The sequence below is a fragment of the Brienomyrus brachyistius genome, chromosome 2 (assembly GCF_023856365.1).
Source record: "Brienomyrus brachyistius isolate T26 chromosome 2, BBRACH_0.4, whole genome shotgun sequence".
Taxonomy (NCBI): Eukaryota; Metazoa; Chordata; class Actinopteri; order Osteoglossiformes; family Mormyridae; genus Brienomyrus; species Brienomyrus brachyistius.
This window is the reverse complement of record NC_064534.1, coordinates 39,349,457-39,376,306: the sequence shown is the minus strand read 5'-3', so window position 1 is coordinate 39,376,306 and position 26,850 is coordinate 39,349,457. Positions and strand designations below refer to the sequence as shown.

Sequence of the window (26,850 nt, the reverse complement as noted above, 5' to 3'; positions counted from 1 at the left end):
CCTAAACATTAAGCTGGCATTGAAGGGTGTGAATTACCCCGGCCAATCTGTTCTTTTAAATACAGCTTTTAGCAAGTTTTGAAAGGAGAAGAGCAGAACTTGCTATGCCAATAATATCGAGTCTTCTGTGGCGAAGTGGTTTTTGCATAGAAAACAAAGCGGTCAGTTGAAGAGGAATAATATCAGTACTTTGTTTAAAACTGTGTGTAAAAAGCTGTCTCTTTATTATTAACAATAAGTTGTAAAACGTGAATGGGGAGTGACAGTCTTCAAGTTTGTGAGAAGATCGCGCCCTGGTGGAATAAAGGCACGAACAGCTAACAGCACCTAGAATTACCAGGAAGTATTTAGAGTAAAACGGTTTCTAAAAGCTGCCTTTATGAATGAGAGAAAAAAAATATATATATATATAAAATAGTAAAATGGAAGGGGAGTGATAGATTTAAATTAATCGTGAAGTGGAGCGCCCCCTGTATAAAGTAAAAGTGAGAAAAGCTTACAGCACCTGGTATTCCCAGGAGGTCTCCCATCCAAGTACTAACCAGACCCTACCCTGCTTGGCTTCCGAGATCAGACGAGATCGGGCGTGTTCAGGGTGGTATGGTCGTAAGCGAGAGATGCTACCAAAAACAGCCCTTTTGCATTACACGCGTCTATACATGCCAGTTAGTCCCATTGGATCCTACTCCTGGTTTTTTTTTTTTTATCTGACTCACACTGCAGCCCCACCATCCAATCGGCAGTGCCGGACCCACACCAAACATTCACCAAACTACTCAGCCGGCAGCCTACCACAATTATTCCATTCTTTCCGCATCCGAACACTTCCTTCTTTTTAACTCCTTTTCACTACCGCACAGGTTAATCGCCGCATGTCCCCCGCCGGCAAACATTACTCCTTTGCCTACTGCATGCAGGCTTCTCTTAACGACCCTCTGTTATCAATTCCGCTAACAGCCACAAAATCTCCGCCGCACGAAGCCCACTGGTAGCTGCTGAATCACATGCTTCCCCAAAACGTCGCGCTGTCAGAACACTGGGAGCTACACACACCAACAAGTCCATACTGCAGGCTGCAGCCAGAACAATTTTCTACATTCAAACATCGACGGCCTCTTCTCTCTAAAAATTCACCAGACCGCTTCTACCACCAGCAAAGAAGTTTCCATCCCTAATTCCTCTGTGATTCCCACTAACCTAAACATTAAGCTGGCATTGAAGGGTGTGAATTACCCCGGCAATCTGTTCTTTTAAATACAGCTTTTAGTAAGTTTTGAAAGGAGAAGAGCAGAACTTGCTATGCCAATAATATCGAGTCTTCTGTGGCGAAGTGGTTTTTGCATAGAAAACAAAGCGGTCAGTTGAAGAGGAATAATATCAGTACTTTGTTTAAAACTGTGTGTAAAAAGCTGTCTCTTTATCATTAACAATAAGTTGTAAAACGTGAATGGGGAGTGACAGTCTTCAAGTTTGTGAGAAGATCGCGCCCTGGTGGAATAAAGGCACGAACAGCTTACAGCACCTAGAATTACCAGGAAGTATTTAGAGTAAAACGGTTTCTAAAAGCTGCCTTTATGAATGAGAGAAAAAAATATATATATATAAAATAGTAAAATGGAAGGGGAGTGATAGATTTAAATTAATCGTGAAGTGGAGCGCCCCCTGTATAAAGTAAAAGTGAGAAAAGCTTACAGCACCTGGTATTCCCAGGTGGACTCCCATCCAAGTACTAACCAGACCCTACCCCGCTTAGCTTCCAAGATCAGACGAGATCGGGCGTGTTCAGGGTGGTATGGCCGTAAGCGAGAGACGCTAACAAAAACAGCACTTTTGCATTACACGCCTCTATACATGCCAGTTAGTCCCATTGTATCCTACTCCTGTTTTTTTTTTTTTTTATCTGACTCACACTGCAGCCCCACCATCCAATCGGCAGCGCCGGACCCACACCAAACATTCACCAAACTACTCAGCCGGCAGCCTACCACAATTATTCCATTCTTTCCGCATCCGCACACTTCCTTCTCATTAACTCCTTTTCACTACCGCACAGGTTAATCGCCGCACGTCCCCCGCCGGCAAACATTACTCCTTTGCCTACCGCATGCAGGCTTCTCTTAATGACCTTCTGTTATCAACTCCGCTAACAGCCACAAAATCTCCGCCGCACGAAGCCCACTGGTAGCTGCTGAATCACATGCTTCCCCAAAACGTCGCGCTGTCAGAACACTGGGAGCTACACACACCAACAAGTCCATACTGCAGGCTGCAGCCAGAACAATTTTCTACATTCAAACATCGACGGCCTCTTCTCTCTAAAAATTCACCAGACCACTTCTACCACCAGCAAAGAAGTTTCCATCCCTAATTCCTCTGTGATTCCCACTAACCTAAACATTAATCTGGCATTGAAGGGTATGAATTACCCCGGCCAACCTGCTCTTTTAAATACAGCTTTTAGTAAGTTTTAAAAGGAGGAGAAGAGCAGATAATATGCCAATAATATCGAATATTCTGTGGTGAAGTGGTTTTTGCATAGAAAACAAAGCGGTGAGTTGAAGAAGAATTATATCAGTACTTTGTTTAAAACTGTGTGTAAAAAGCTGTCTCTTTATTATTAACAATAAGTTGTAAAACGTGAATGGGGAGTGACAGTCTTCAAGTTTGTGAGAAGATCGCGCCCTGGTGGAATAAAGGCACGAACAGCTGACAGCACCTAGAATTACCAGGTAGTATTTAGAGTTAAACGGTTTCTAAAAGCTGCCTTTATGAAAGAGAGAAAATATATATATAAATAAAATAGTAAAATGGAAGGGGGGTGATAGATTTAAATTAATCGTGAAGTGGAGCGCCCCCTGTATAAAGTAAAAGTGAGAAAAGCTTACAGCACCTGGTATTCCCAGGTGGTCTCCCTTCCAAGTACTAACCAGACCATACTCTGCTTAGCTTCCAAGATCAGGCGTGTTCAGGGTGGTATGGCCGTAAGCGAGAGACGCTACCCAAAACAGCCCTTTTGCATTACACGCGTCTATACATGCCAGTTAGTCCCATTGGATCCTACTCCTGGTTTTTTTTTTTTTTATCTGACTCACACTGCAGCCCCACCATCCAATTGGCAGCGCCGGACCCACACCAAACATTCACCAAACTACTCAGCCGGCAGCCTACCACAATTATTCCATTCTTTCCGCATCCGCACACTTCCTTCTTTTTAACTCCTTTTCACTACCGCACAGGTTAATCGCCGCACGTCCCCCGCCGGCAAACATTACTCCTTTGCCTACTGCATGCAGGCTTCTCTTAACGACCCTCTGTTATCAACTCCGCTAACAGCCACAAAATCTCCGCCGCACGAAGCCCACTGGTAGCTGCTGAATCACATGCTTCCCCAAAACGTCGCGCTGTCAGAACACTGGGAGCTACACACACCAACAAGTCCATACTGCAGGCTGCAGCCAGAACAATTTTCTACATTCAAACATCGACGGCCTCTTCTCTCTAAAAATTCACCAGACCGCTTCTACCACCAGCAAAGAAGTTTCCATCCCTAATTCCTCTGTGATTCCCACTAACCTAAACATTAAGCTGGCATTGAAGGGTGTGAATTACCCCGGCCAATCTGTTCTTTTAAATATAGCTTTTAGCAAGTTTTGAAAGGAGAAGAGCAGAACTTGCTATGCCAATAATATCGAGTCTTCTGTGGCGAAGTGGTTTTTGCATAGAAAACAAAGCGGTCAGTTGAAGAGGAATAATATCAGTACTTTGTTTAAAACTGTGTGTAAAAAGCTGTCTCTTTATCATTAACAATAAGTTGTAAAACGTGAATGGGGAGTGACAGTCTTCAAGTTTGTGAGAAGATCGCGCCCTGGTGGAATAAAGGCACGAACAGCTTACAGCACCTAGAATTACCAGGAAGTATTTAGAGTAAAACGGTTTCTAAAAGCTGCCTTTATGAATGAGAGAAAAAAAATATAAATATATATAAAATAGTAAAATGGAAGGGGAGTGATAGATTTAAATTAATCGTGAAGTGGAGCGCCCCCTGTATAAAGTAAAAGTGAGAAAAGCTTACAGCACCTGGTATTCCCAGGTGGTCTCCCATCCAAGTACTAACCAGACCCTACCCTGCTTAGCTTCCAAGATCAGACGAGATCGGGCGTGTTCAGGGTGGTATGGCCGTAAGCGAGAGATGCTACCAAAAACAGCCATTTTGCATTACACGCGTCTATACATGCCAGTTAGTCCCATTGGATCCTACTCCTGGTTTTTTTTTTTTATCTGACTCACACTGCAGCCCCACCATCCAATCGGCAGCGCCGGACCCACACCAAACATTCACCAAACTACTTAGCCGGCAGCCTACCAGAATTATTCCATTCTTTCAGCATCCGCACACTTCCTTCTTTTTAACTCCTTTTCACTACCGCACAGGTTAATCGCCGCACGTCCCCCGCCGGCAAACATTACTCCTTTGCCTACTGCATGCAGGCTTCTCTTAACGACCCTCTGTTATCAACTCCGCTAACAGCCACAAAATCTCCGCCGCACGAAGCCCACTGGTAGCTGCTGAATCACATGCTTCCCCAAAACGTCGCGCTGTCAGAACACTGGGAGCTACACACACCAACAAGTCCATACTGCAGGCTGCAGCCAGAACAATTTTCTACATTCAAACATCGACGGCCTCTTCTCTCTAAAAATTCACCAGACCGCTTCTACCACCAGCAAAGAAGTTTCCATCCCTAATTCCTCTGTGATTCCCACTAACCTAAACATTAAGCTGGCATTGAAGGGTGTGAATTACCCCGGCCAATCTGTTCTTTTAAATGCAGCTTTTAGCAAGTTTTGAAAGGAGAAGAGCAGAACTTGCTATGCCAATAATATCGAGTCTTCTGTGGCGAAGTGGTTTTTGCATAGAAAACAAAGCGGTCAGTTGAAGAGGAATAATATCAGTACTTTGTTTAAAACTGTGTGTAAAAAGCTGTCTCTTTATCATTAACAATAAGTTGTAAAACGTGAATGGGGAGTGACAGTCTTCAAGTTTGTGAGAAGATCGCGACCTGGTGGAATAAAGGCACGAACAGCTTACAGCACCTAGAATTACCAGGAAGTATTTAGAGTAAAACGGTGTGTAAAAGCTACCTTTATGAATGAGAGAAAAATATATATATATATATAAAATAGTAAAATGGAAGGGGAGTGATAGATGTGGCCCGGGAAACAACACGCAGGAACACAAATACTCTTTTTGGGTCTAATTTATTCCATAGGCCTAATTAATTAGACATTTTGGTTGGAAGATAAAAGGATTTACAATGAACAGTTTCTTAAACCTTACACTTTTCCCTTACAGAGGATTCTCTTACAGAAAAGAAATAAAACTCCACACTCAGGTGGGACTGGTACAGTATAAAAGTAAAATAAAACACACGGAAAACCCTGTGAGGCAGACCTCACATAACCGAGTACACCGAAATAAAAGGAAACGGCAGTTTTGCACTGAAAATAATACGGTAATGGCACACAGTAAAACCTCAAGGCGCGGGCAGAAAACCTTGTGACGCACCGCTCTCTGGTACTCTGGGAAACTCTCACCCCACTCGGAAAACCGTCCGCAGCCCAGCTTATCCAGCTTAAAATGGCGCTTCCAGACAGTGGCTTTTCGCGCTCTCTCTCAGGTGATGATGTCACCAAGTTGCTTAAAGGCGCAACCACCTATTCCCCCTCGTTCCCCGATGCAGCTTAACCGCTCATGGTCAAAATCTCCAGATCACCCGGTTACATTCTCCCCTGCGTGGAGTAAGCGCCCTCGATTACTCACTACCTACCAAGGTCTTCCTAACCTCTTTGATTGCTTCTCGAAATAAAACTGTACTTAAACTAGTCAATATCTGTGAGACTGCAGCAGGACTTACGGAGGCCATGTCAAGAACGGATCTAGGCTCATGATACACATTTGAATGTTGCCCCGCGTTCACTCTTCGGCTCCGACGTGGCCCAGCTACAGGTCTCTGCATTTCAGGGCTAGGCTCACCTGCATCTGTTTCTACTGTCTCCCTATTTGGAGTTTCAGCAGACCCAATTTGCATGTCCTCATCCCGACAGGCCACTGGCTGTGAACCAACGAGTTCAGACCTGTCCAGCAATATATTTGACCCCGGGACCATATGTCTCACCAGGAAGACATCTTCCTCTGCATCTCCAACATCTGACTCGGTCCCTGAAGACGGACTAGACTGAGTTACAGGAGCAGGGAGTTTTCTCCGTGGCGCTGGCACAGAAGGGCTAACACAGGGCTTTATATCCACCCTGTTTACCCTCTTGCAAGGACCTCCCTCCACTGGCTCTACAGTGTAGGTGTTACCCAAAACTTCCACAACCCTGTGAACCGTGGGCTTCCATGCATCCTGTATCTTGTTGCGACCTAGTGGCCGATCACGCAAGTACACCAGGGCATCCACTTCAATCTTTGGACAATAGACTATGTCCCTCTGCACAGAAATGCGCTCAGCAGCTTTCTGCTCGGAATACACCTTCGCTCTGGCATGCGCTTCGCTTAAACACTGTTGATGCACAGCTAACCAATCATGGTTTGGATTGACCACCTGCTTTTGTCCCAACAAAGCATCCACTGGTAAGTGGGGTTCAACACCAAACAACAAATAATAAGGAGAATAGCCTGTGGTTGAATGGGGAGTCACATTGTACGCATACACCAATTCAGGCAGGTGCTCAGGCCATCTGCGTTTCTTTTCGGGAGGCAATGTGCGTAGCAAATCATGGATTAAATCGCTCGCACTGAGCATTTCCCGTAGGATGGTAGGGAGTAGTCCTGCTCTTCTTCACCCCATACAGTCTACAAAGCTCTGCTACAACCGCGCTTTCAAAATTTCGTCCCTGTTCTGAGTGAAGCCTCTCCGGGACTCCATACTTCATGAACCATTCCCGTAAAAGGATCTTTGCTGTGGTATCTGCCTTTTGGTCCCGAGCTGGGAAGGCCTGTGTGAATTTCGTGAAAATGTCTGTGACCACCAACACATTCTCACGACCGTCAATGGAAGGCTCCAGCACTGTGAAATCTACAGCAATCACCTCCAATGGTCTTGAGGCAAGAAAAGACTTCATGGCAGGACGGATCTTAGGCTGCGGCATCTTGGCAAGCACACACCGCTGACATTCCTTTACCCACCGCGCGACATCCTCGTGCATTCCTACCCAAAAGCATCTTCGCCTCAACAACTGCAATGTACGTTCAACGCCCTGATGACCCATAGAGTCATGCGCCCCTTCCAACACCTGCTTCCTCAGACTGCTAGGCAACAACAACTGAAAGTACTCTCCGTGTTTCTCATCCGAAACCACTCGATACAACAAGCCATTTACTATCTTCACACAATCCCAGTGTTTAAGCAACAGACGAACCGGTCTGGGCAAAACTTGCCGCTCCTTCCCTGTAGGTACCTTTTTCCGATCCCACAGGCCCCTAAATATCTGCAGCATCGGATCCTTTTGCTGGAATGACTGCAGTTCCTCCATTGAATAACCTGGGAGTGTTGGTGTGTTACCCTGAGTTAATTCAAGAGGCTTCTTCTCCCTGGGTTCTGCAATCCTAATCTGTCTAATCTTGCAGCTCTCAAGGGCTGCTGTAACCAGCTCTGAATCAAGCTTTGTGCCGCGACTCAGACTGCAAATCGCTACACAACCGTCAAACTCAGCATCTTCAGAAACTTGCTCCGGCTCCCCTGCTAATGGCTGCCTAGACAAAGTGTCAGCCACTATGTTATTTTGCCCTGGCCTATATTGTACCTCAAAATCAAACACCGACAGCTGAGCAACCCACCTTTGCTCTATAGCACCAAGCTTTGCTGTTTTTAAATAACATAGAGGGTTGTTGTCAGTAATGACCGTAAATTTGGAACCCAGTAAATAGCCACGAAACTTCTCAGTTATTGCCCATTTAAGAGCTAAGAGCTCTAGTTTCATACTACTGTAGTACCTATCATTCCTTTCGGCACTCCTCAGTCGCCTACTAGCATAGGCTATGACTCGTTTGACACCATCCTGTTGCTGATACAAAACGGCTCCAAGACCGTGGTTACTCGCATCAGTTTCTAGTATGAAAGGCTGAGTAAAATCCGTGAAGCCAAGGATGGGGGCACTAGTCAGCCTGTCCTTCAGTAAGTCAAAGGCCGCCTGACATTCTTCAGTCCACGCTAGAGTTAACAACTGGTTGGCCTTACCAGGACTACCTGTGTTTGAACACAAATTTACCACATCATGCAGTGGGCCAGCAATCTTTGAGAACCCATGGATAAACCGTCTGTAGTAGCTACAAAAGCCCAAGAATGATCTCAAACCCCTAACCGTAGATGGTACTGGCCATTGCCTCACAGCTGAAACCTTTCCTGGATCAGTACCTATACCATCAGCAGACACTTGGTGACCCAAGAAATTTACCTCGGTCTGGAGGAAATGGCACTTCTGTAATTTCACTTTAAGGCCTGTCTCTTTGAGACGCCTAAGCACCCTGTCAAGCCTCTCTAAGTGTTCCGGGAATGTCTGAGAATACACTAATATATCGTCAAGGTATACTAGCATGATTTGGAAGACAAGATCGTTCATAGTGGCCTGCATGAGCCTTTGAAACGTTGCAGGTCCATTGCAAACACCAAATGGTAATCTGAGATACTCATATAATCCAAAAGGAGTAGAGAAAGCAGTCTTATGCCTATCGTGCTCCTCTACCGCCACCTGATGATAACCACTCGCCAGATCAATGGTAGAGAAGTACTGGGCCCCCCGAAGGGCATCAAAACTTTCATCAATTCGCGGCAAGGGGAAGGCATCCTTTTTGGTCTTCTGATTTAACCGCCTATAATCCACACACAGCCGTAGGCTGCCATCTGCCTTCCTTACCAACACTATAGGTGATGCATAGGCGCTACTGCTTTCCTGAATAACACCTTTGCTTAAGAGTTTAGAAATGTGCTCCTTAACTTCACCATACTGGGTGGGCGGTATTCGCCGATAAGGCTGGGTAACAGGATCATCATCTGTTAGGTGAATTTCATGCCTTACCCTGTCCGTATACCCCAGGTCCTCGTCCTCTACTGCAAATATGTCAATATACCTGGCCAGCAGTGCCTTCAACTGAACCTTTTGTTCCTCATTACCACCAAGGTCAAGTGTCTCTAGAACAGATAAATCACCGTTACAACCAGGAACAACAACTGTAACTTGCTCAACGCTAGCCGCGATCCGCTGAAATTTCACTGCACATTGTGATTCATTCTCTATACACGCCACTTTCGACAGGACACCCAACCGGGCCCTAGGCGGGAGCCATACATCTTCTTGTGAGAGATTCAGAACTGGTAACTGCATCACGGGACTGGACGGATCTACCAGTGTGGGAATTACTATCAGACCCCTCGGTAATGGCGTGCTAAGTGGCTCAAACAACATCAGACCGTCATGTGCACCCTTAGCGACCTGGATCGTGGCTACGGATGCAGCAGGTATGTGTTCTGGGAACTTCCCAGCTACACGGACCACTGACTTACGGTCAACACTACACTTCTGCAGTCTCTGAAAAACGTCTCTCCAATCAGAATCCAATTTTCCACCCAGCGTAGTATCAAATTCTGCATAAACCAGCTCCCTACACCGACTGATAATGTTCATTCCCACAATGCAGGGTAAAGACTGTTCAGTACTAACTGGATCCCTGACCACCAGAAAGCCACAACTGGGCAGCTTTAAGCCCATTGCTATTACCTCTAACTCCAGATAACCCAGATAAGGTATGTCTAGTCCATTGGCGGCTGTTAATCTAAGCCAGCCAGAGGTGGGAAGCATATCCTCATCCTCTCCATGCAAGTATTTTCGAAAGAATTTCTCAGTAATGGTGCTCACCTGGCTACCAGTATCTAATAGGCAGGGTGTCTTAATGTCCCCAATTTTAAGCTCAACAACTGGACATGTCCCTACAGCTCGCTGCAGCAACTGACTCTGGGATGACGGTGTAAGATTTGAGTCTAGGGTACTTCCCCGAATTGCTCGACTCACAACAACTGGGGAGGGGCGTTTCCCTGAGCTGCGGGGGAAGAAACTACACCTCCAGCATTTTGCCTTTGCAAGCAATCCTTTGCCACATGCCCCGCACCTCGACACTTAAAACAGATGGGCCGCCCATCTTCGGTATACCTGGGCTGTCGTTTAGGCCTGGCATCACTACTAAATCCACCCTTCTGTACGGCAAGATCTTTCACCGCCCTGGTCAACTCACTAATGGCCTTCCCCTGGTCAGCTATTACCTTAAGGACATCCTCCAAGGTGGCAGAATTTGCTTCCTGCGCTTGTAAGGCGGAACAGTGTACATGATCACTGCTGCCCCTAAATTTGGTGGTCTTCGGGTTTCTGGGAAACTCTTCCAGACACCACAGCTGAGCCTCCTCCCGCACCTCAATCATGGATGACTCTGGGTTGCCTCGCACATATTTACGAAGCTCCCTTCTAAGAGCAGGGTCTCTAACCCCTTCTATGAACTGATCCCTTAGTGTCTTTCTCTCATTAGTGACTGCTTCCGGAGAACACCTCAATACAGAATTAAGAGCTTGCGATAGGGCGTGGGAAAATTCTCGAATGCCCTCCCCCTCCTGCTGCCTCCGACTATAGAAACTATGCAGCAGTTGATGAACACTGCGCTTGTCCCTGAAAGCTGCTCTCAGGTAGGTGAATAAGTCATTGGGATTGTCACAATCAGCATTACTGCGCATATGCGCTTCCTCTAAAGCTGCTCCCCTAAGAAGTGACAATACAAAATCATACTGGTCCTGTTCAGATTGATTTCTTGCACGAAGCACACGTTCAACTTCGTCAATGAAATCATCCACCGATCGGCCATCAGTCTCAAAGTCACCACTAAATGGAGAGATATGTCTCTCCCTGGGAACATAAACATAAGACCGCTTAGTTAGGGCAGCTATCGTCGCCATGGCGTCCTCATGTCTACTCTGTAGTTCTTTAACCTGCCCCCTCAAAACAGTCTCAGACTGCTCATCTTCTGAACCAGACATCGTAAAATACTCTACACCACACTTTTTGAAAGGATAAACGGTCCTCTGAAAGTTCAGGCGAGGGATGAGCACTCCACCCGGTCCACTCTTCTGGGAACGTCACACCGGCTCCGCCGCTTGGGCACTCCTCGCACCGCTTCCCGTTACTCGAGTTGCTCCACCGGTCCAGTGTCCCTCCAGTCAGCAGAAACCACCAACCTGTTTCTTCACCACTACCGTATTATTTCCCGTTGCTTTTATATAGCATACTGAACAATGCAAATCCTCTTAAATGATTGGAATATACCCCACTCCTGGTACCAAAATTTGTGGCCCGGGAAACAACACGCAGGAACACAAATACTCTTTTCGGGTCTAATTTATTCCATAGGCCTAATTAATTAGACATTTTGGTTGGAAGATAAAAGGATTTACAATGAACAGTTTCTTAAACCTTACACTTTTCCCTTACAGAGGATTCTCTTACAGAAAAGAAATAAAACTCCACACTCAGGTGGGACTGGTACAGTATAAAAGTAAAATAAAACACACGGAAAACCCTGTGAGGCAGACCTCACATAACCGAGTACACCGAAATAAAAGGAAACGGCAGTTTTGCACTGAAAATAATACGGTAATGGCACACAGTAAAACCTCAAGGCGCGGGCAGAAAACCTTGTGACGCACCGCTCTCTGGTACTCTGGGAAACTCTCACCCCACTCGGAAAACCGGCCGCAGCCCAGCTTATCCAGCTTAAAATGGCGCATCCAGACAGTGGCTTTTCGCGCTCTCTCTCAGGTGATGATGTCACCAAGTTGCTTAAAGGCGCAACCACCTATTCCCCCTCGTTCCCCGATGCAGCTTAACCGCTCATGGTCAAAATCTCCAGATCACCTGGTTACATAGATTTAAATTAATCGTGAAGTGGAGCGCCCCCTGTATAAAGTAAAAGTGAGAAAAGCTTACAGCACCTGGTATTCCCAGGAGGTCTCCCATCCAAGTACTAACCAGACCCTACCCTGCTTGGCTTCCGAGATCGGATGAGATCGGGCGTGTTCAGGGTGGTACGGCCGTAAGTGAGAGACGCTACCAAAAACAGCCCTTTTGCATTACACGCGTCTATACATGCCAGTTAGTCCCATTGGATCCTACTCCTGGTTTTTTTTTTTTATTTTATCTGACTCACACTGCAGCACCACCATCCAATCGGCAGCGCCGGACCTACACCAAACATTCACCTAACTACTCAGCCGGCAGCCTACCACAATTATTCCATTCTTTCCGCATCCGCACACTTCCTTCTTTTTAACTCCTTTTCACTACCGCACAGGTTAATCGCCGCACGTCCCCCGCCGGCAAACATTACTACTTTGCCTACTGCATGCAGGCTTCTCTTAACGACCCTCTGTTATCAACTCCGCTAACAGCCACAAAATCTCCGCCGCACGAAGCCCACTGGTAGCTGCTGAATCACATGCTTCCCCAAAACGTCGCGCTGTCAGAACACTGGGAGCTACACACACCAACAAGTCCATACTGCAGGCTGCAGCCAGAACAATTTTCTACATTCAAACATCGACGGCCTCTTCTCTCTAAAAATTCACCAGACCGCTTCTACCACCAGCAAAGAAGTTTCCATCCCTAATTCCTCTGTGATTCCCACTAACCTAAACATTAAGCTGGCATTGAAAGGTGTGAATTACCCCGGCCAATCTGTTCTTTTAAATACAGCTTTTAGCAAGTTTTGAAAGGAGAAGAGCAGAACTTGCTATGCCAATAATATCGAGTCTTCTGTGGCGAAGTGGTTTTTGCATAGAAAACAAAGCGGTGAGTTGAAGAGGAATTATATCAGTACTTTGTTTAAAACTGTGTGTAAAAAGCTGTCTCTTTATCATTAACAATAAGTTGTAAAACGTGAATGGGGAGTGACAGTCTTCAAGTTTGTGAGAAGATCGCGCCCTGGTGGAATAAAGGCACGAACAGCTTACAGCAGCTATAATTACCAGGCAGTATTTAGAGTAAAACGGTGTGTAAAAGCTGCCTTTATGAATGAAAGAAAAATATATATATATATATAAAATAGTAAAACGGAAGGGGAGTGATAGATTTAAATTAATCGTGAAGTGGAGCGCCCCCTGTATAAAGTAAAAGTGAGAAAAGCTTACAGCACCTGGTATTCCCAGGTGGTGTCCCATCCAAGTACTAACCAGACCCTAGCCTGTTTAGCTTTCGAGATCAGACGAGATCGGGCGCGTTCAGGGTGGTATGGCTGTAAGCGAGAGATGCTAGCAAAAATAGCCCTTTTGCATTACACGCGTCTATACATGCCAGTTAGTCCCATTGGATCCTACTCCTGTTTTTTTTTTTTTTTTTATCTGACTCACACTGCAGCACCACCATCCAATCGGCAGCGCCGGACCTACACCAAACATTCACCTAACTACTCAGCCGGCAGCCTACCACAATTATTCCATTCTTTCCGCATCTGCACACTTCCTTCTCTTTAACTCCTTTTCACTACCGCACAGGTTAATCGCCGCACGTCCCCCGCCGGCAAACATTACTCCTTTGCCTACCGCATGCAGGCTTCTCTTAACGACTCTCTGTTATCAACTCCGCTAACAGCCACAAAATCTCCGCCGCACGAAGCCCACTGGTAGCTGCTGAATCACATGCTTCCCCAAAACGTCGCGCTGTCAGAACACTGGGAGCTACACACACCAACAAGTCCATACTGCAGGCTGCAGCCAGAACAATTTTCTACATTCAAACATCGACGGCCTCTTCTCTCTAAAAATTCACCAGACCGCTTCTACCACCAGCAAAGAAGTTTCCATCCCTAATTCCTCTGTGATTCCCACTAACCTAAACATTAAGCTGGCATTGAAAGGTGTGAATTACCCCGGCCAATCTGTTCTTTTAAATACAGCTTTTAGCAAGTTTTGAAAGGAGAAGAGCAGAACTTGCTATGCCAATAATATCGAGTCTTCTGTGGCGAAGTGGTTTTTGCATAGAAAACAAAGCGGTGAGTTGAAGAGGAATTATATCAGTACTTTGTTTAAAACTGTGTGTAAAAAGCTGTCTCTTTATTATTAACAATAAGTTGTAAAACGTGAATGGGGAGTGACAGTCTTCAAGTTTGTGAGAAGATCGCGCCCTGGTGGAATAAAGGCACGAACAGCTTACAGCACCTAGAATTACCAGGCAGTATTTAGAGTAAAACGGTTTCCAAAAGCTGCCTTTATGAAAGAGAGAGAAAAAAAAAATATATATAAAATAGTAAAATGGAAGGGAAGTGATAGATTTAAATTAATCGTGAAGTGGAGCGCCCCCTGTATAAAGTAAAAGTGAGAAAAGCTTACAGCACCTGGTATTCCCAGGAGGTCTCCCATCCAAGTACTAACCAGACCCTACCCTGCTTGGCTTCCGAGATCGGATCAGATCGGGCGTGTTCAGGGTGGTATGGCCATAAGCGAGAGATGCGACCAAAAACAGCCCTTTTGCATTACACACGTCTATACATGCCAGTTAGTCCCATTGGATCCTACTCCTGTTTTTTTTTTTTTTTTTTATATCTGACTCACACTGCAGCCCCACCATCCAATCGGCAGTGCCGGAACCACACCAAACATTCACCAAACTACTCAGCCGGCAGCCTACCACAATTATTCCATTCTTTCCGCATCCGCACACTTCCTTCTCTTTAACTCCTTTTCACTACCGCACAGGTTAATCGCCGCACGTCCCCCGCCGGCAAACATTACTCCTTTGCCTACCGCATGCAGGCTTCTCTTAATGACCTTCTGTTATCAACTCCGCTAACAGCCACAAAATCTCCGCCGCACGAAGCCCACTGGTAGCTGCTGAATCACATGTGTTAGGTTGAAGAAACAGTTGTTAATCATTTCTGTATGATCAGCAATGAGTGTAAATATATATGTATACGTTATTTCTTATCTTCTAGCCACATACTCTTAGCTATTGTACTCTAAGTAGGTGGTTAACAGCTGCCTACTTAGATAAGAATCTCACTTCCCTCTCTTGCGCCCCCCATTGACTATAAATATAGAAGCCAAGGGGAACCACCCTTTGTAACACATTCTGCTGTAGTTTGCATTGCAGAGAGTGTGGGTATCCTTGCAAGTAAAACTGTAACCTGTGTGTGTCTCATAAATGTGGAGTTGGGGTGGAAACGCCGGGCGCTTTCCCCAACATAGAATTTGGTCCTTCGAGCCGGATCCGAGGAACCCCGAAGACGTCTCCAGTACGCCGAGAGAAGCGACACCGAAGTCTGTCGACAGCCACTCGAAGTCGGGTGCAAGAAAGACCTGTGATGTGAATTCGTCATCAGGCCGGTGGTTAGAACTGCGCTCGACGTCTGGTGATGTCTGAAGGACCTCGGTGACGGATCAGAGAGCACACTATACAGGTGAGAGATACGGCACCTAAGTGAGTAGGTGGCCAATTGAGAGATACGGCACCTAAATAAGTAGGTGGCCAAGACATGCATGTGGTTGAGGTTAGCCGAAATTAACCGGGAGAGAAAGTAGGCGTTATTGGAAATATATACAGTGTTGTATGTGGATGTGTTTTTATAGGTTTTAGATTAACCTACACGATCCACCCTAAAAGCAACAACATACTGGTGACTGAAGGATAAAGGACGGGTTTCATCCCTGAAAACTAACACCGCTGCTCTAATAGTGAGCAGTAGAAGGCCATGTTAGTGTCCTCCTGAGGTCTCATGCCAGAGACTTGCTTTTAGGATATTTTATTTTTTGTAGTGTATCCATTAAAAGGTAACAATGGGGAAGAATCAAAGTAAACAAATGGAACTAGAGGGAGATGAGAAGTTTATGGAAGGATATAAGCCAGGATCAGGACAAATAAGTAGTCAGAGATGGAGGAAAAAACATGGGTTTGGAGGAAAACTCCACACTCCAGATATATTAAAATTACAGGGAAACTTAAAACTGGAGATGTTACAGACTACCAATAAGAAAGAAGGTAAAGACAGAAAAAAAGAATATGTGTTTTCTGATGCATGGTTAGAACAGAGTAAATTAAGAGATAATAAAAGACAGCAAAAAAAGGGAAATAAGGAGAAAAAATTACAGGCGACTTTAATCACACTAGATGAGGAGACGGCAACAAAATCTTCTGCCGCTCCAGTTCCCTTACTGCCCCCACAAATTCCAATGATTGCGCCTGCACCAGTTCCAGCTGTAAATAGACGACAAATAGGAGGAGGGGAATCATCTCGAATGATGACCCGAGGGTCTAACCCTTCTCTGTATCCGTTAAAGGATCTGGAGACAAGTAAAGTACGCTGGCATCCAAAAAATGACACAGAACAGGAAGACTGGGAGAATGATTTGGTGTGTCCCCTCGTAGAAGTGGCAAATCCAAATCGAGGCTCAAATAATGCAGGACCCGAAACTATGTTAGTATATAGACCCTGGACTGCTGAGGATAGAACAGCGGCTTTAAAAGGAATACCCCCGGTTGAAGAAGGGGTACCCGAGTTTTGGACTGCCATCCTAGAATTACAAAGTAGTTTTCATTTGAACGGCAGGGAAATGTATAGATGTCTCAGACAGTTGTTTACCCATAAATGGGGACGTGTAGCGGGAGACTTCACAGGACATGGTAATAATGATGAAGTCTTAGCACATGACTCGCAGGAACTCATACAAGCATTACGAGACTTGCGAAACAGGGTAGAGACAGCCTTCGTAAGACGCGCAGACTATGGACGAATAGCGCAATGTAAACAAAAAGATGGAGAGGAACCTGAGGATTTTATGGATAGAATGAGAGTTGTATTTAGAGGAAACTCAGGGATCCCATTTGATGAAGAGGCAGTAGGAGTGTACCAACAACAGCTAAAACGAGCTTTTGTCGCAGGCCTAAAGCCCGAATTGCGAAAATATCTTGACAAACATTGGGTACATCAGAATACTGGTTCAGTCCAACAAGCACTAGAATATGCCCAACACGCGCAGAGAGCGCAGAAACAGGAAAAGACAGACACAATATTCAGCGCCTCAGAAGTAGTAGCGCTAGTGCAAATGAATCCTCCGGGGAGGGGAGGATTCAGAGGAAGGTCAAGAGGCCGAGGAAGGGGGAGAGGTGTTTTCAGAAACAATTACAGGAATTCGTCTCAGCAAGATAACATTTGCTGGACATGCAGGAAACCTGGACACTTAGCTAGGAATTGTAGAGTAGGGAAACAACCATATAACCCAAACTCCATTGAAAACAATGATCAATGACCCCCCTCGGAGGCCCCTGTTACCGACACCATCCGAGGCAAAACAGAGGTGATTTTAAGAAAGGAAACGGAGGTCACTTTACAAGACCTTTTAGATAAGGAAATAGATTTACAAGCAGTGTGTCAGTTATTAGCAGAAAGGCAGTGGGAAACCTTGCCAAGTCGGAAGTTAGTCATAAACGGCAAAGTATATGAATGTCTGTGTGACACTGGAGCATGTAGGACTGTCCTAACCTCCAGTCCTCCCGGAGTCACATATTCTTCATCAGTCATAAATATAAAAACGGCAGGAGGTCAGACAGACAGACATCAGTTAACAAACCCAGTTGCAGTAAAAGATAAGGAAACTGGACTTGAATGTCAAGCACAGGTGTTAATAAGCCCTTCTTGTCCTGTTAACTTGTTAGGCCGAGACCTTATGGTACAAATGGGCATTAGCGTGGTTGCCACAGCCACTGGCATGAAAGCAATCGTAAATGAGGAAGCTTATGTTGTGCAAGGAACCACAACACCACAATATTACTGGTCTCTGGACCTAGGGGGAACTGCACAGACACGTACCCGTATCTGGCTCCTGTTGGAGCTATGATGAGAAACACAATGTGTGGCGGTTTCCTTTGGGATGGAGAGTTCAAACCACTCCCACCACACACTTAAAGGACCCAACCTGACAAATTTTTTCAACCCTGGAGGAGGGATCATGTCTAGATCTAGATCACCTCCCAGAAGGGTTATGGTCCTCCTCCCCCACTGATGTAGGGCTGGTAAAGGGATTCCCACCTTACAAAGTAACTGTGAAATCAGAACACCGTCCGGTAGTTAGGCAATACCCATTAAAACCTGAAGCAGAGAAAGGTATAGCCCCTGTAGTGCAAGACATGTTAGCATCAGGAATATTGCGAGAGGCTCCTGAAGCCACTTGCAACACTCCTATCTTTCCAGTCCAGAAGGGACATACAGGGAAATGGCGCATGGTGCAGGATTTAAGACCAGTTAATAACATAGTGAAACATGCAGCACCAGACGTGCCTAACCCACACTTATTGCTCAACTCATTGACTCCTGATAAAAGCTACTTCTCAGTAGTGGATCTTAGTAATGCATTTTTCTCAGTACCATTGCACCCTGATTCTCAACATTTATTTGGATTTACCTATAAAGGGAAAAAATATACATATACTAGACTCCCTCAGGGATTTTCTGAAAGTCCACATGTATATACCATGGCCCTTAGATACTCTATGAGTACCTGTGAAATACCATCACATAGTCAGGTATTACTATACGTGGATGATATCTTAATAGCAGCAGATTCAGAACAACATTGCAAAGAAACTACCCTAACTGTGCTTCAGCATTTATACAATACTGGACATAAAGCTTCTAAACAGAAGTTGCAGTATTGCAAAAAGACAGTTGTCTATTTAGGGCATAACCTTTCACAAAAAGGTCGCTCGCTGCTAGAGATAAGGAAACAAGCTATACAGGAAGCACCTAAACCACAGACTAAACAACAGATGATGTCCTTTTTAGGGCTCTGCAATTATTGTAGAGAATGGTTACCAGATTATGCTTTTCTAGTTCAACCTTTGCAAAATTTAATATACGGGAAGGAGATGACTCTAAAGGACAAAATACAATGGACTGAGGACGGAGAAAATGCTTTTACAAATTTAAAAAGAATGTTGCAAACCAATGTGACCCTTGCTCTACCAGATTATCAACAACCATTCACCCTATGTGTAGATGCTAATCAAGGTTATATGAAAGCAGTATTAACACAGCCATTCGGAGCAAAAGAGAGACCGTTAGCATTCTATTCAAAACGATTAGATGCAGTAGCAGCTGGCTTTCCACAGTGTTTACAGGCATGTGCAGCTGCTGCAGAAGCAGTAAAGGTATCAGCAGAATTGGTACTTTGTCACCCCCTCATACTTAAAGTTCCTCATTCTGTGTCTCTAATCTTGTTGCAGACACCGCTTCCATTCTTAACACATACAAGACATCTTACCTTAGTGTCACTTTTGCTCTCACAACCTAACATTGAACTTCAGCGGTGTGGCCTATTGAACCCTAGCACGCTCCTCCCTACCGCAGAGGATGGGGAGCCACATTCTTGCAAAGCAACAATAGAAGAACAAACAAAACCAAGAGCAGATATTCTGCAAACTTTTATACCAGGATCAGAAGTTGTTTATGTAGATGGCTCAGCATCAAAAAATGATATGGGAAAAAATAAAGTTGGGTATGCTGTAGTTACATCTACTGAAGTGTTAGAAGCCAATGCACTTCCCTCTACTTGTTCAGCACAAGCGGCTGAACTCTATGCTGTGATCAGGGCATGTGAACTGTTCAAGAACAAGTCACTTACTATCTACACTGATAGTCAATATGTGTTTGCAGCTGTCCATCACTATGCAAGAGTCTGGAAAAATAGAGGTTTTAGAACATCACAGGGCACATCTCTTACTCATACAAATTTGCTACTTAGATTATTAGACGTTGTGCATTTACCGACTCACTTTGCACTGTGCAAATGCAAAGCACACCAGACTGATGACTCTGCAGAAACCGCAGGAAATAGTTTTGCAGATAAAACCGCCAAAGAAGCGGCACTGAAACAACCTACCACAGTGGCAGACATTCTTTTTATAGATAGCGATGTGCTATGTGATGCACAGATTCATGCTCCTAAAATAGAAGTACAAAGTTGGATCAAAAGAGGAGCAATACAACGAGAGAAAGTTTACTATATGAATGACAAGCCCATCCTACCAAAAAATTTATACAAAACAGCTGCTTTGGTGAGCCATGGAAATACTCATGTCTCAACAGGAGGGATGGTACATATCATACAACAATATTTCTATGCTATAAATTTTTCTGATTATGCAAAACAATTTTGTAGGACATGCTTAATTTGTTGTAAACACAATGCACAAGGAAACATCAGACCAAAACGTGGCCAGTTCCCCACAGCTGAGTATCCGTTTCAAGTTGTACATATGGATTTTATTGAATTATCTTGGTCACAAGGAAAGAAATACTGTCTAGTTATTATAGACACCTTTTCTAAGTGGGTAGAAATATACCCTGTAAAGCACTGTGATGCAATGACCGTTGCAAAATGTTTGGTAAGCCATTATTTCCCTACCTATGGCATACCTCATATTATAAGATCAGACAATGGGACTCATTTTGTAAATCAGACTATGTCCCTTTGCTCACAAGCATTAGGTTTTACGCTTAAGAATCATTGTGCGTATCACCCCCAGAGCGCAGGCTTAGGGGAAAGGACCAACGGCACTATTAAAACAAGGCTAAGAAAGACAGTGGAAGAGACAAAAAGGCCGTGGCCAGAATGTTTGTCTCTAGTAAAATTATGGATGAGAATAACTCCCACTCCTGCAGGATTGACACCTTTTGAAATAGTGTATGGTAGACCATTTCCCCTAGCAACTGAAATGAATGACATAGAAAAAGCAGACCGAGAAAATACGCTGGCTGATTGGATGCGTAAACTACTAACATCACAACAAAAACATAGCCCCAGTAGTCTGCCGGTAAATTCTGTTTCTACTCAACAGGATAACTTGCAGCCGGGAGATTGGGTCCTGGTCAAGGTCCTGTTGCGGAAAGATTGGAGCACACCTCGGTGGGACGGTCCTTATCAAGTCCTCCTCACAACACCAACAGCAGTAAAGATCGCAGAACGACCTTCCTGGATACACAAAAGTCACTGTAAACCCATCAAGCCCTTATCAGAGGCCTCAGCAACAGAGTAGCAGTGGAAGTCCGCTACAAAGGCACAGTAACCAATAGGGTGCTGTTGTCTCAACCCGGTGAAGAAAACAACTGAGCTGCACTCTATTTAGGATGGCCCTGATAGGGTGGGGATGTGGTAAAGTGACTCTAGGGGTCATTCTTGTTGTAGGACTTGTATGGTTGTCCTTGCTCTCACCAGCTCCATTACAGCACCTACGGCGATGGACCCATGATGACTTCCATCTACGCCCGTTGCCCGCTGACCACTCACATCCATTTATGCAAAACTACTGGTACCGATATGTACATGATACTGTAACAGCGAAAAATGTGACAAATTGCTATGTTTGTTCAGTAATGCCCACTCATAGTGAAGGACCTACGGTGTATGGTAAAGCTATGAACATATCCCAAGCCAAGTGCGCTGCTTCTTTCGCAGGAATAGGATACCAGAGCCGTCTTTCCCTTATATTTTCGCTAGCAGGGGAAGATGTGAACATAACTATACCTGGGACTAATAGAATGACAGTGGTCCGAATTAAGTATCAGGAGGCTACAGGAAACTACCCAGATGACGTTGGGTTTCAAAATGGTACCTGTATACAGGATTTCTGGGTAGACTTCGCTGTTGCTAAAACTAATGTCTCACTTCCTTTTTCTGTCTTGATGGAAAGAGACCCACTGACATATCAGCATGCCATTTGTTTTAAGCAAGATAATGGTACGCGATGGATAGGAGGAAACACCACGAACTGTAACCTAACATATGTAGACAGCATGTATGGATCTCCAATTTCGATGCTTCGCCCCAGTAATGGAACATATTGGGTGGACGGAGTAGCATGGTTGTGTGGACCTCGTGCATACTTTGTCTTACCACCGAACTGGTTTGGAGTATGCGCTCTTATTTTTGTTTCAGATCACACCTTCCTGATAGCACAGGAAAGTAAAACTTTCTTCAGAAGCAGGAGAAGGCGTTCGATATCAATACAACCCCATGATAGTGTGTGGGGAACCGACGTGCCCGCTGAACATAAATTGTGGGGAACAGGCAGTAAAGTTATGCTGGCCCTGTTCCCTGGGCTAGGAATCGGAAAACTCATGCTACGCGTAGAAACTCTAAATTATAGACTAGGTCTATTTATGAATGATTCGATACTGATTAACCAAAAACAAAATGAACAATTAGACATAACCAGACAGATGGTAATCCAGAATCGTATGGCATTAGACCTACTGACAGCCGCACAAGGAGGAGTATGTGTCCTCCTGAACCAAACGTGCTGCACTTACATTCCTGACAATGTGCACTCACCCAATATGACATCTGCCTTAGACCGCCTCCGAAACTTACAAAAAGTGATGACCATGGACAGTCGACCGCAGTCCTCCTCATCCTGGTTAGACTGGTTTATTACAGGAACATGGTGGTCAATACTGATGAAAACATGCCTACCTCTTCTTTTGTTTTTCATTTTATTTTTCTGTTGTTTTATTACTGTTATACCATGTTTGAAAATGTTTATTAATCAAGCTCTTAATGCTGCTTTTCGGACACGCAGTACAATGTTTCTCTCCCTTACCCAAACTATAGAGACAGAGCCTGTTTCCAACGATGGCGATGAAGAAGACATATAATTCATAATGACGGCCGAGCCGAAAGCACCCGTGCAGGGCTCGGACATGAAGAACCGGAATTAAATGTTTTCCAGGATAATGACAATGTGGTCTAAATGAAGGTTGTACCTAAAGTGCTTTTGCAACTTGTACAATGTTGATGCTTCTGATCATACTGTCATGATAAACAGGAGGGACTGTTAGGTTGAAGAAACAGTTGTTAATCATTTCTGTATGATCAGCAATGAGTGTAAATATATATGTATACGTTATTTCTTATCTTCTAGCCACATACTCTTAGCTATTGTACTCTAAGTAGGTGGTTAACAGCTGCCTACTTAGATAAGAATCTCACTTCCCTCTCTTGCGCCCCCCATTGACTATAAATAAAGAAGCCAAGGGGAACCACCCTTTGTAACACATTCTGCTGTAGTTTGCATTGCAGAGAGTGTGGGTACCCTTGCAAGTAAAACTGTAACCTGTGTGTGTCTCATAAATGTGGAGTTGGGGTGGAAACGCCGGGCGCTTTCCCCAACAACATGCTTCCCCAAAACGTCGCGCTGTCAGAACACTGGGAGCTACACACACCAACAAGTCCATACTGCAGGCTGCAGCCAGAACAATTTTCTACATTCAAACATTGACGGCCTCTTCTCTCTAAAAATTCACCAGACCGCTTCTACCACGAGCAAAGAAGTTTCCATCCCTAATTCCTCTGTGATTCCCACTAACCTAAACATTAAGCTGGCATTGAAGGGAGTGAATTACCCCGGCCAATCTGTTCTTTTAAATACAGCTTTTAGCAAGTTTTGAAAGGAGAAGAACAGAACTTGCTATGCCAATAATATCGAGTCTTCTGTGGCGAAGTGGTTTTTGCATAGAAAACAAAGCGGTCAGTTGAAGAGGAATTATATTAGTACTTTGTTTAAAACTGTGTGTAAAAAGCTGCTCTTTATTATTAACAATAAGTTGTAAAACGTGAATGGGGAGTGACAGTCTTCAAGTTTGTGAGAAGATCGCGCCCTGGTGGAATAAAGGAACGAACAGCTTACAGCAGCTATAATTACCAGGCAGTATTTAGAGTAAAACGGTGTGTAAAAGCTGCCTTTATGAATGAGAGAAAAAAGAAATATATAAAATAGTAAAATGGAAGGGGAGTGATAGATTTAAATTAATCGTGAAGTGGAGCGCCCCCAGTATCAAGTAAAAGTGAGAAAAGCTTACAGCACCGGGAATTCCCAGGAGGTCTCCCATCCAAGCACTAACCAGACCCTACCCTGCTTGGCTTCCGAGATCAGACGAGACCGGGCGTGTTCAGGGTGGTATGGCCGTGAGCGAGAAAAACTACCAAAAACAGCCCTTTTGCATTACACGCCTCTATACATGCCAGTTGGTCCCATTGGATCCTACTAATGTTCTTTTTTTTTTTTTATCTGACTCACACTGCAGCCCCACCATCCAATCGGCAGTGCCGGAACCACACCAAACATTCACCAAACTACTCAGCCGGCAGCCTACCACAATTATTCCATTCTTTCCGCATCCGCACACTTCCTTCTCTTTAACTCCTTTTCACTACCGCACAGGTTAATCGCCGCACGTCCCCCGCCGGCAAACATTACTCCTTTGCCTACCGCATGCAGGCTTCTCTTAATGACCTTCTGTTATCAACTCCACTAACAGCCACAAAATCTCCGCCGCACGAAGCCCACTGGTAGCTGCTGAATCACATGTTTCCCCAAAACGTCGCGCTGTCAGAACACTGGGAGCTACACACACCAACAAGTCCATACTGCAGGCTGCAGCCAGAACAATTTTCTACATTCAAACATTGACGGCCTCTTCTCTCTAAAAATTCACCAGACCGCTTCTACCACCAGCAAAGAAGTTTCCATCCCTAATTCCTCTGTGATTCCCACTAACCTAAACATTAAGCTGGCATTGAAGTGTGTGAATTACCATGGCCAACCTGCTCTTTTAAATACAGCTTTTAGCAAGTTTTGAAAGGAGGAGAAGAGCAGACCTTGCTATGCCAATAATATCAAGTCTTTTGTGGTGAAGTGGTTTTTGCATAGAAAACAAAGTGGTGAGTTGAAGAGGAATTATATCAGTACTTTGTTTAAAACTGTGTGTAAAAAGCTGTCTTTTTATCATTAACAATAAGTTGTAAAACGTGAATGGGGAGTGACAGTCTTCAAGTTTGTGAGAAGATCGCGCCCTGGTGGAATAAAGGCACGAACAGCTTACAGCACCTAGAATTACCAGGAAATATTTAGAGTAAAACGGTTTCTAAAAGCTGGCTTTATGAAAGAGAGAAAAAATATATATATATAAAATAGTAAAACGGAAGGGGAGTGCTAGATTTAAATTAATCGTGAAGTGGAGCGCCCCCGGTATAAAGTAAAAGTGAGAAAAGCTTACAGCAACTGGTATTCCCAGGCAGTCTCCCATCCAAATACTAACCAGACCCTACCCTGCTTAGCTTCCAAGATCAGGTGTGTTCAGGGTGGTATGGCCATAAGCGAGAGACGCTACTCAAACAGCCCTTTTGCATTAAACGCCTCTATACATGCCAGTTAGTCACATTGGATCCTACTCCTGTTTTTTTTGTTTTTTATCTAACTCACACTGCAGCACCACTATCCAATCGGCAGTGCCGGACCCACACCAAACATTCACCAAACTACTCAGCCGGCAGCCTACCACAATTATTCCATTCTTTCCGCATCCGCACACTTCCTTCTCTTTCACTCCTTTTCACTACCGCACAGGTTAATCGCCGCACGTCCCCCGCCGGCAAACATTACTCCTTTGCCTACCGCATGCAGGCTTCTCTTAACGACTCTCTGTTATCAACTCCGCTAACAGCCACAAAATCTCCGCCGCACGAAGCCCACTGGTAGCTGCTGAATCACATGCTTCCCCAAAACGTCGCGCTGTCAGAACACTGGGAGCTACACACACCAACAAGTCCATACTGCAGGCTGCAGCCAGAACAATTTTCTACATTCAAACATCGACGGCCTCTTCTCTCTAAAAATTCACCAGACCACTTCTACCACCAGCAAAGAAGTTTCCATCCCTAATTCCTCTGTGATTCCCACTAACCTAAACATTAAGTTGGCATTGAAGGGTGTGAATTACCCCGGCCAACCTGCTCTTTTAAATACAGCTTTTAGCGAGTTTTGAAAGGAGGAGAAGAGCAGACCTTGCTATGCCAATAATATCGAGTCTTCTGTGGTCAAGCGGTTTTTGCATAGAAAACAAACCGGTGATTTAAAGAGGAATTATATCAGTACTTTGTTTAAAACTGTGTGTAAAAAGCTGTCTCTTTATTATTAACAATAAGTTGTAAAACGTGAATGGGGAGTGACAGTCTTCAAGTTTGTGAGAAGATCGCGCCCTGGTGGAATAAAGGCACGAACAGCTTACAGCACCTAGAATTACCAGGCAGTATTTAGAGTAAAACGGTGGGTAAAAGCTGCCTTTATGAATGAGAGAAAAAAGAAATATATAAAATAGTAAAATGGAAGAGGAGTGATAGATTTAAATTAATCGTGAAGTGGAGCGCCCCCTGTATAAAGTAAAAGTGAGAAAAGCTTACAGCACCTGGTATTCCCAGGTGGTCTCCCATCCAAGTACTAACCAGACCCTAGCCTGTTTAGCTTCCGAGATCAGACGAGATCGGGCGTGTTCAGGGTGGTATGGCTGTAAGCGAGAGACGCTACCAAAAATAGCCCTTTTGCATTACACGCGTCTATACATTCCAGTTAGTCCCATTGGATCCTACTCCTGTTTTTTTTTTTTTTTTTTATCTGACTCACACTGCAGCCCCACCATCCAATCGGCAGTGCCGGAACCACACCAAACATTCACCAAACTACTCAGCCGGCAGCCTACCACAATTATTCCATTCTTTCCGCATCTGCACACTTCCTTCTCTTTAACTCCTTTTCACTACCGCACAGGTTAATCGCCGCACGTCCCCCGCCGGCAAACATTACTCCTTTGCCTACCGCATGCAGGCTTCTCTTAATGACCTTCTATTATCAACTCCGCTAACAGCCACAAAATCTCCGCCGCACGAAGCCCACTGGTAGCTGCTGAATCACATGCTTCCCCAAAACGTCGCGCTG

At 44.8% G+C, this 26,850-nt stretch overlaps 1 protein-coding gene, 8 non-coding genes and 2 pseudogenes across 9 annotated transcripts; all 11 read right to left on the bottom strand.

Annotated features, from left to right (window-relative positions):
- Positions 1 to 493: 493 nt before the first annotated feature.
- Positions 494 to 612, bottom strand: LOC125734351 (5S ribosomal RNA). Its single transcript, XR_007393667.1, has one exon. It is a non-coding gene; the product is annotated as a 5S ribosomal RNA (ribosomal RNA).
- A 1,073-nt stretch (positions 613 to 1,685) lies between these two features.
- LOC125735093 (5S ribosomal RNA) lies at positions 1,686 to 1,804 on the bottom strand. Its single transcript, XR_007394392.1, has one exon. It is a non-coding gene; the product is annotated as a 5S ribosomal RNA (ribosomal RNA).
- Positions 1,805 to 2,878: 1,074 nt separating this feature from the next.
- Positions 2,879 to 2,987, bottom strand: LOC125732202 (5S ribosomal RNA; annotated as a pseudogene).
- Positions 2,988 to 4,065: 1,078 nt separating this feature from the next.
- LOC125733532 (5S ribosomal RNA) lies at positions 4,066 to 4,184 on the bottom strand. The gene has a single exon (XR_007392875.1). It is a non-coding gene; the product is annotated as a 5S ribosomal RNA (ribosomal RNA).
- Positions 4,185 to 6,172: 1,988 nt separating this feature from the next.
- Positions 6,173 to 9,858, bottom strand: LOC125719157 (uncharacterized). Its single transcript, XM_048993692.1, has 3 exons — positions 8,458 to 9,858; positions 6,318 to 6,467; positions 6,173 to 6,220 (listed from the first exon to the last, which is right to left on the bottom strand). Exons 1-3 carry the CDS (start codon positions 9,856 to 9,858, stop codon positions 6,173 to 6,175), a joined length of 1,599 nt encoding a protein of 532 aa, XP_048849649.1.
- A 2,159-nt stretch (positions 9,859 to 12,017) lies between these two features.
- On the bottom strand, positions 12,018 to 12,136 carry LOC125734527 (5S ribosomal RNA). Its single transcript, XR_007393836.1, has one exon. It is a non-coding gene; the product is annotated as a 5S ribosomal RNA (ribosomal RNA).
- Positions 12,137 to 13,216: 1,080 nt separating this feature from the next.
- Positions 13,217 to 13,335, bottom strand: LOC125736776 (5S ribosomal RNA). The gene has a single exon (XR_007396045.1). It is a non-coding gene; the product is annotated as a 5S ribosomal RNA (ribosomal RNA).
- Positions 13,336 to 14,413: 1,078 nt separating this feature from the next.
- On the bottom strand, positions 14,414 to 14,532 carry LOC125734838 (5S ribosomal RNA). Its single transcript, XR_007394141.1, has one exon. It is a non-coding gene; the product is annotated as a 5S ribosomal RNA (ribosomal RNA).
- A 9,399-nt stretch (positions 14,533 to 23,931) lies between these two features.
- On the bottom strand, positions 23,932 to 24,050 carry LOC125730819 (5S ribosomal RNA). Its single transcript, XR_007391108.1, has one exon. It is a non-coding gene; the product is annotated as a 5S ribosomal RNA (ribosomal RNA).
- Positions 24,051 to 25,128: 1,078 nt separating this feature from the next.
- On the bottom strand, positions 25,129 to 25,237 carry LOC125732094 (5S ribosomal RNA; annotated as a pseudogene).
- A 1,074-nt stretch (positions 25,238 to 26,311) lies between these two features.
- Positions 26,312 to 26,430, bottom strand: LOC125734895 (5S ribosomal RNA). The gene has a single exon (XR_007394197.1). It is a non-coding gene; the product is annotated as a 5S ribosomal RNA (ribosomal RNA).
- Positions 26,431 to 26,850: the final 420 nt, after the last annotated feature.

Bases quoted from the DNA above. Each gene is read 5' to 3' on its own strand.
- LOC125719157 (XM_048993692.1), bottom strand. From the start codon at position 9,858: ATGCTTCCCACCTCTGGCTGGCTTAGATTAACAGCCGCCAATGGACTA. The intron at 6,468-8,457 runs GTAAATTTCTTG...TATTGTCCAAAG, and splicing joins GCCATTTCCTCCAGACCGAG to ATTGAAGTGGATGCCCTGGT. The intron at 6,221-6,317 runs GTAAACAGGGTG...GTCCGTCTTCAG, and splicing joins AGGGAGGTCCTTGCAAGAGG to GGACCGAGTCAGATGTTGGA.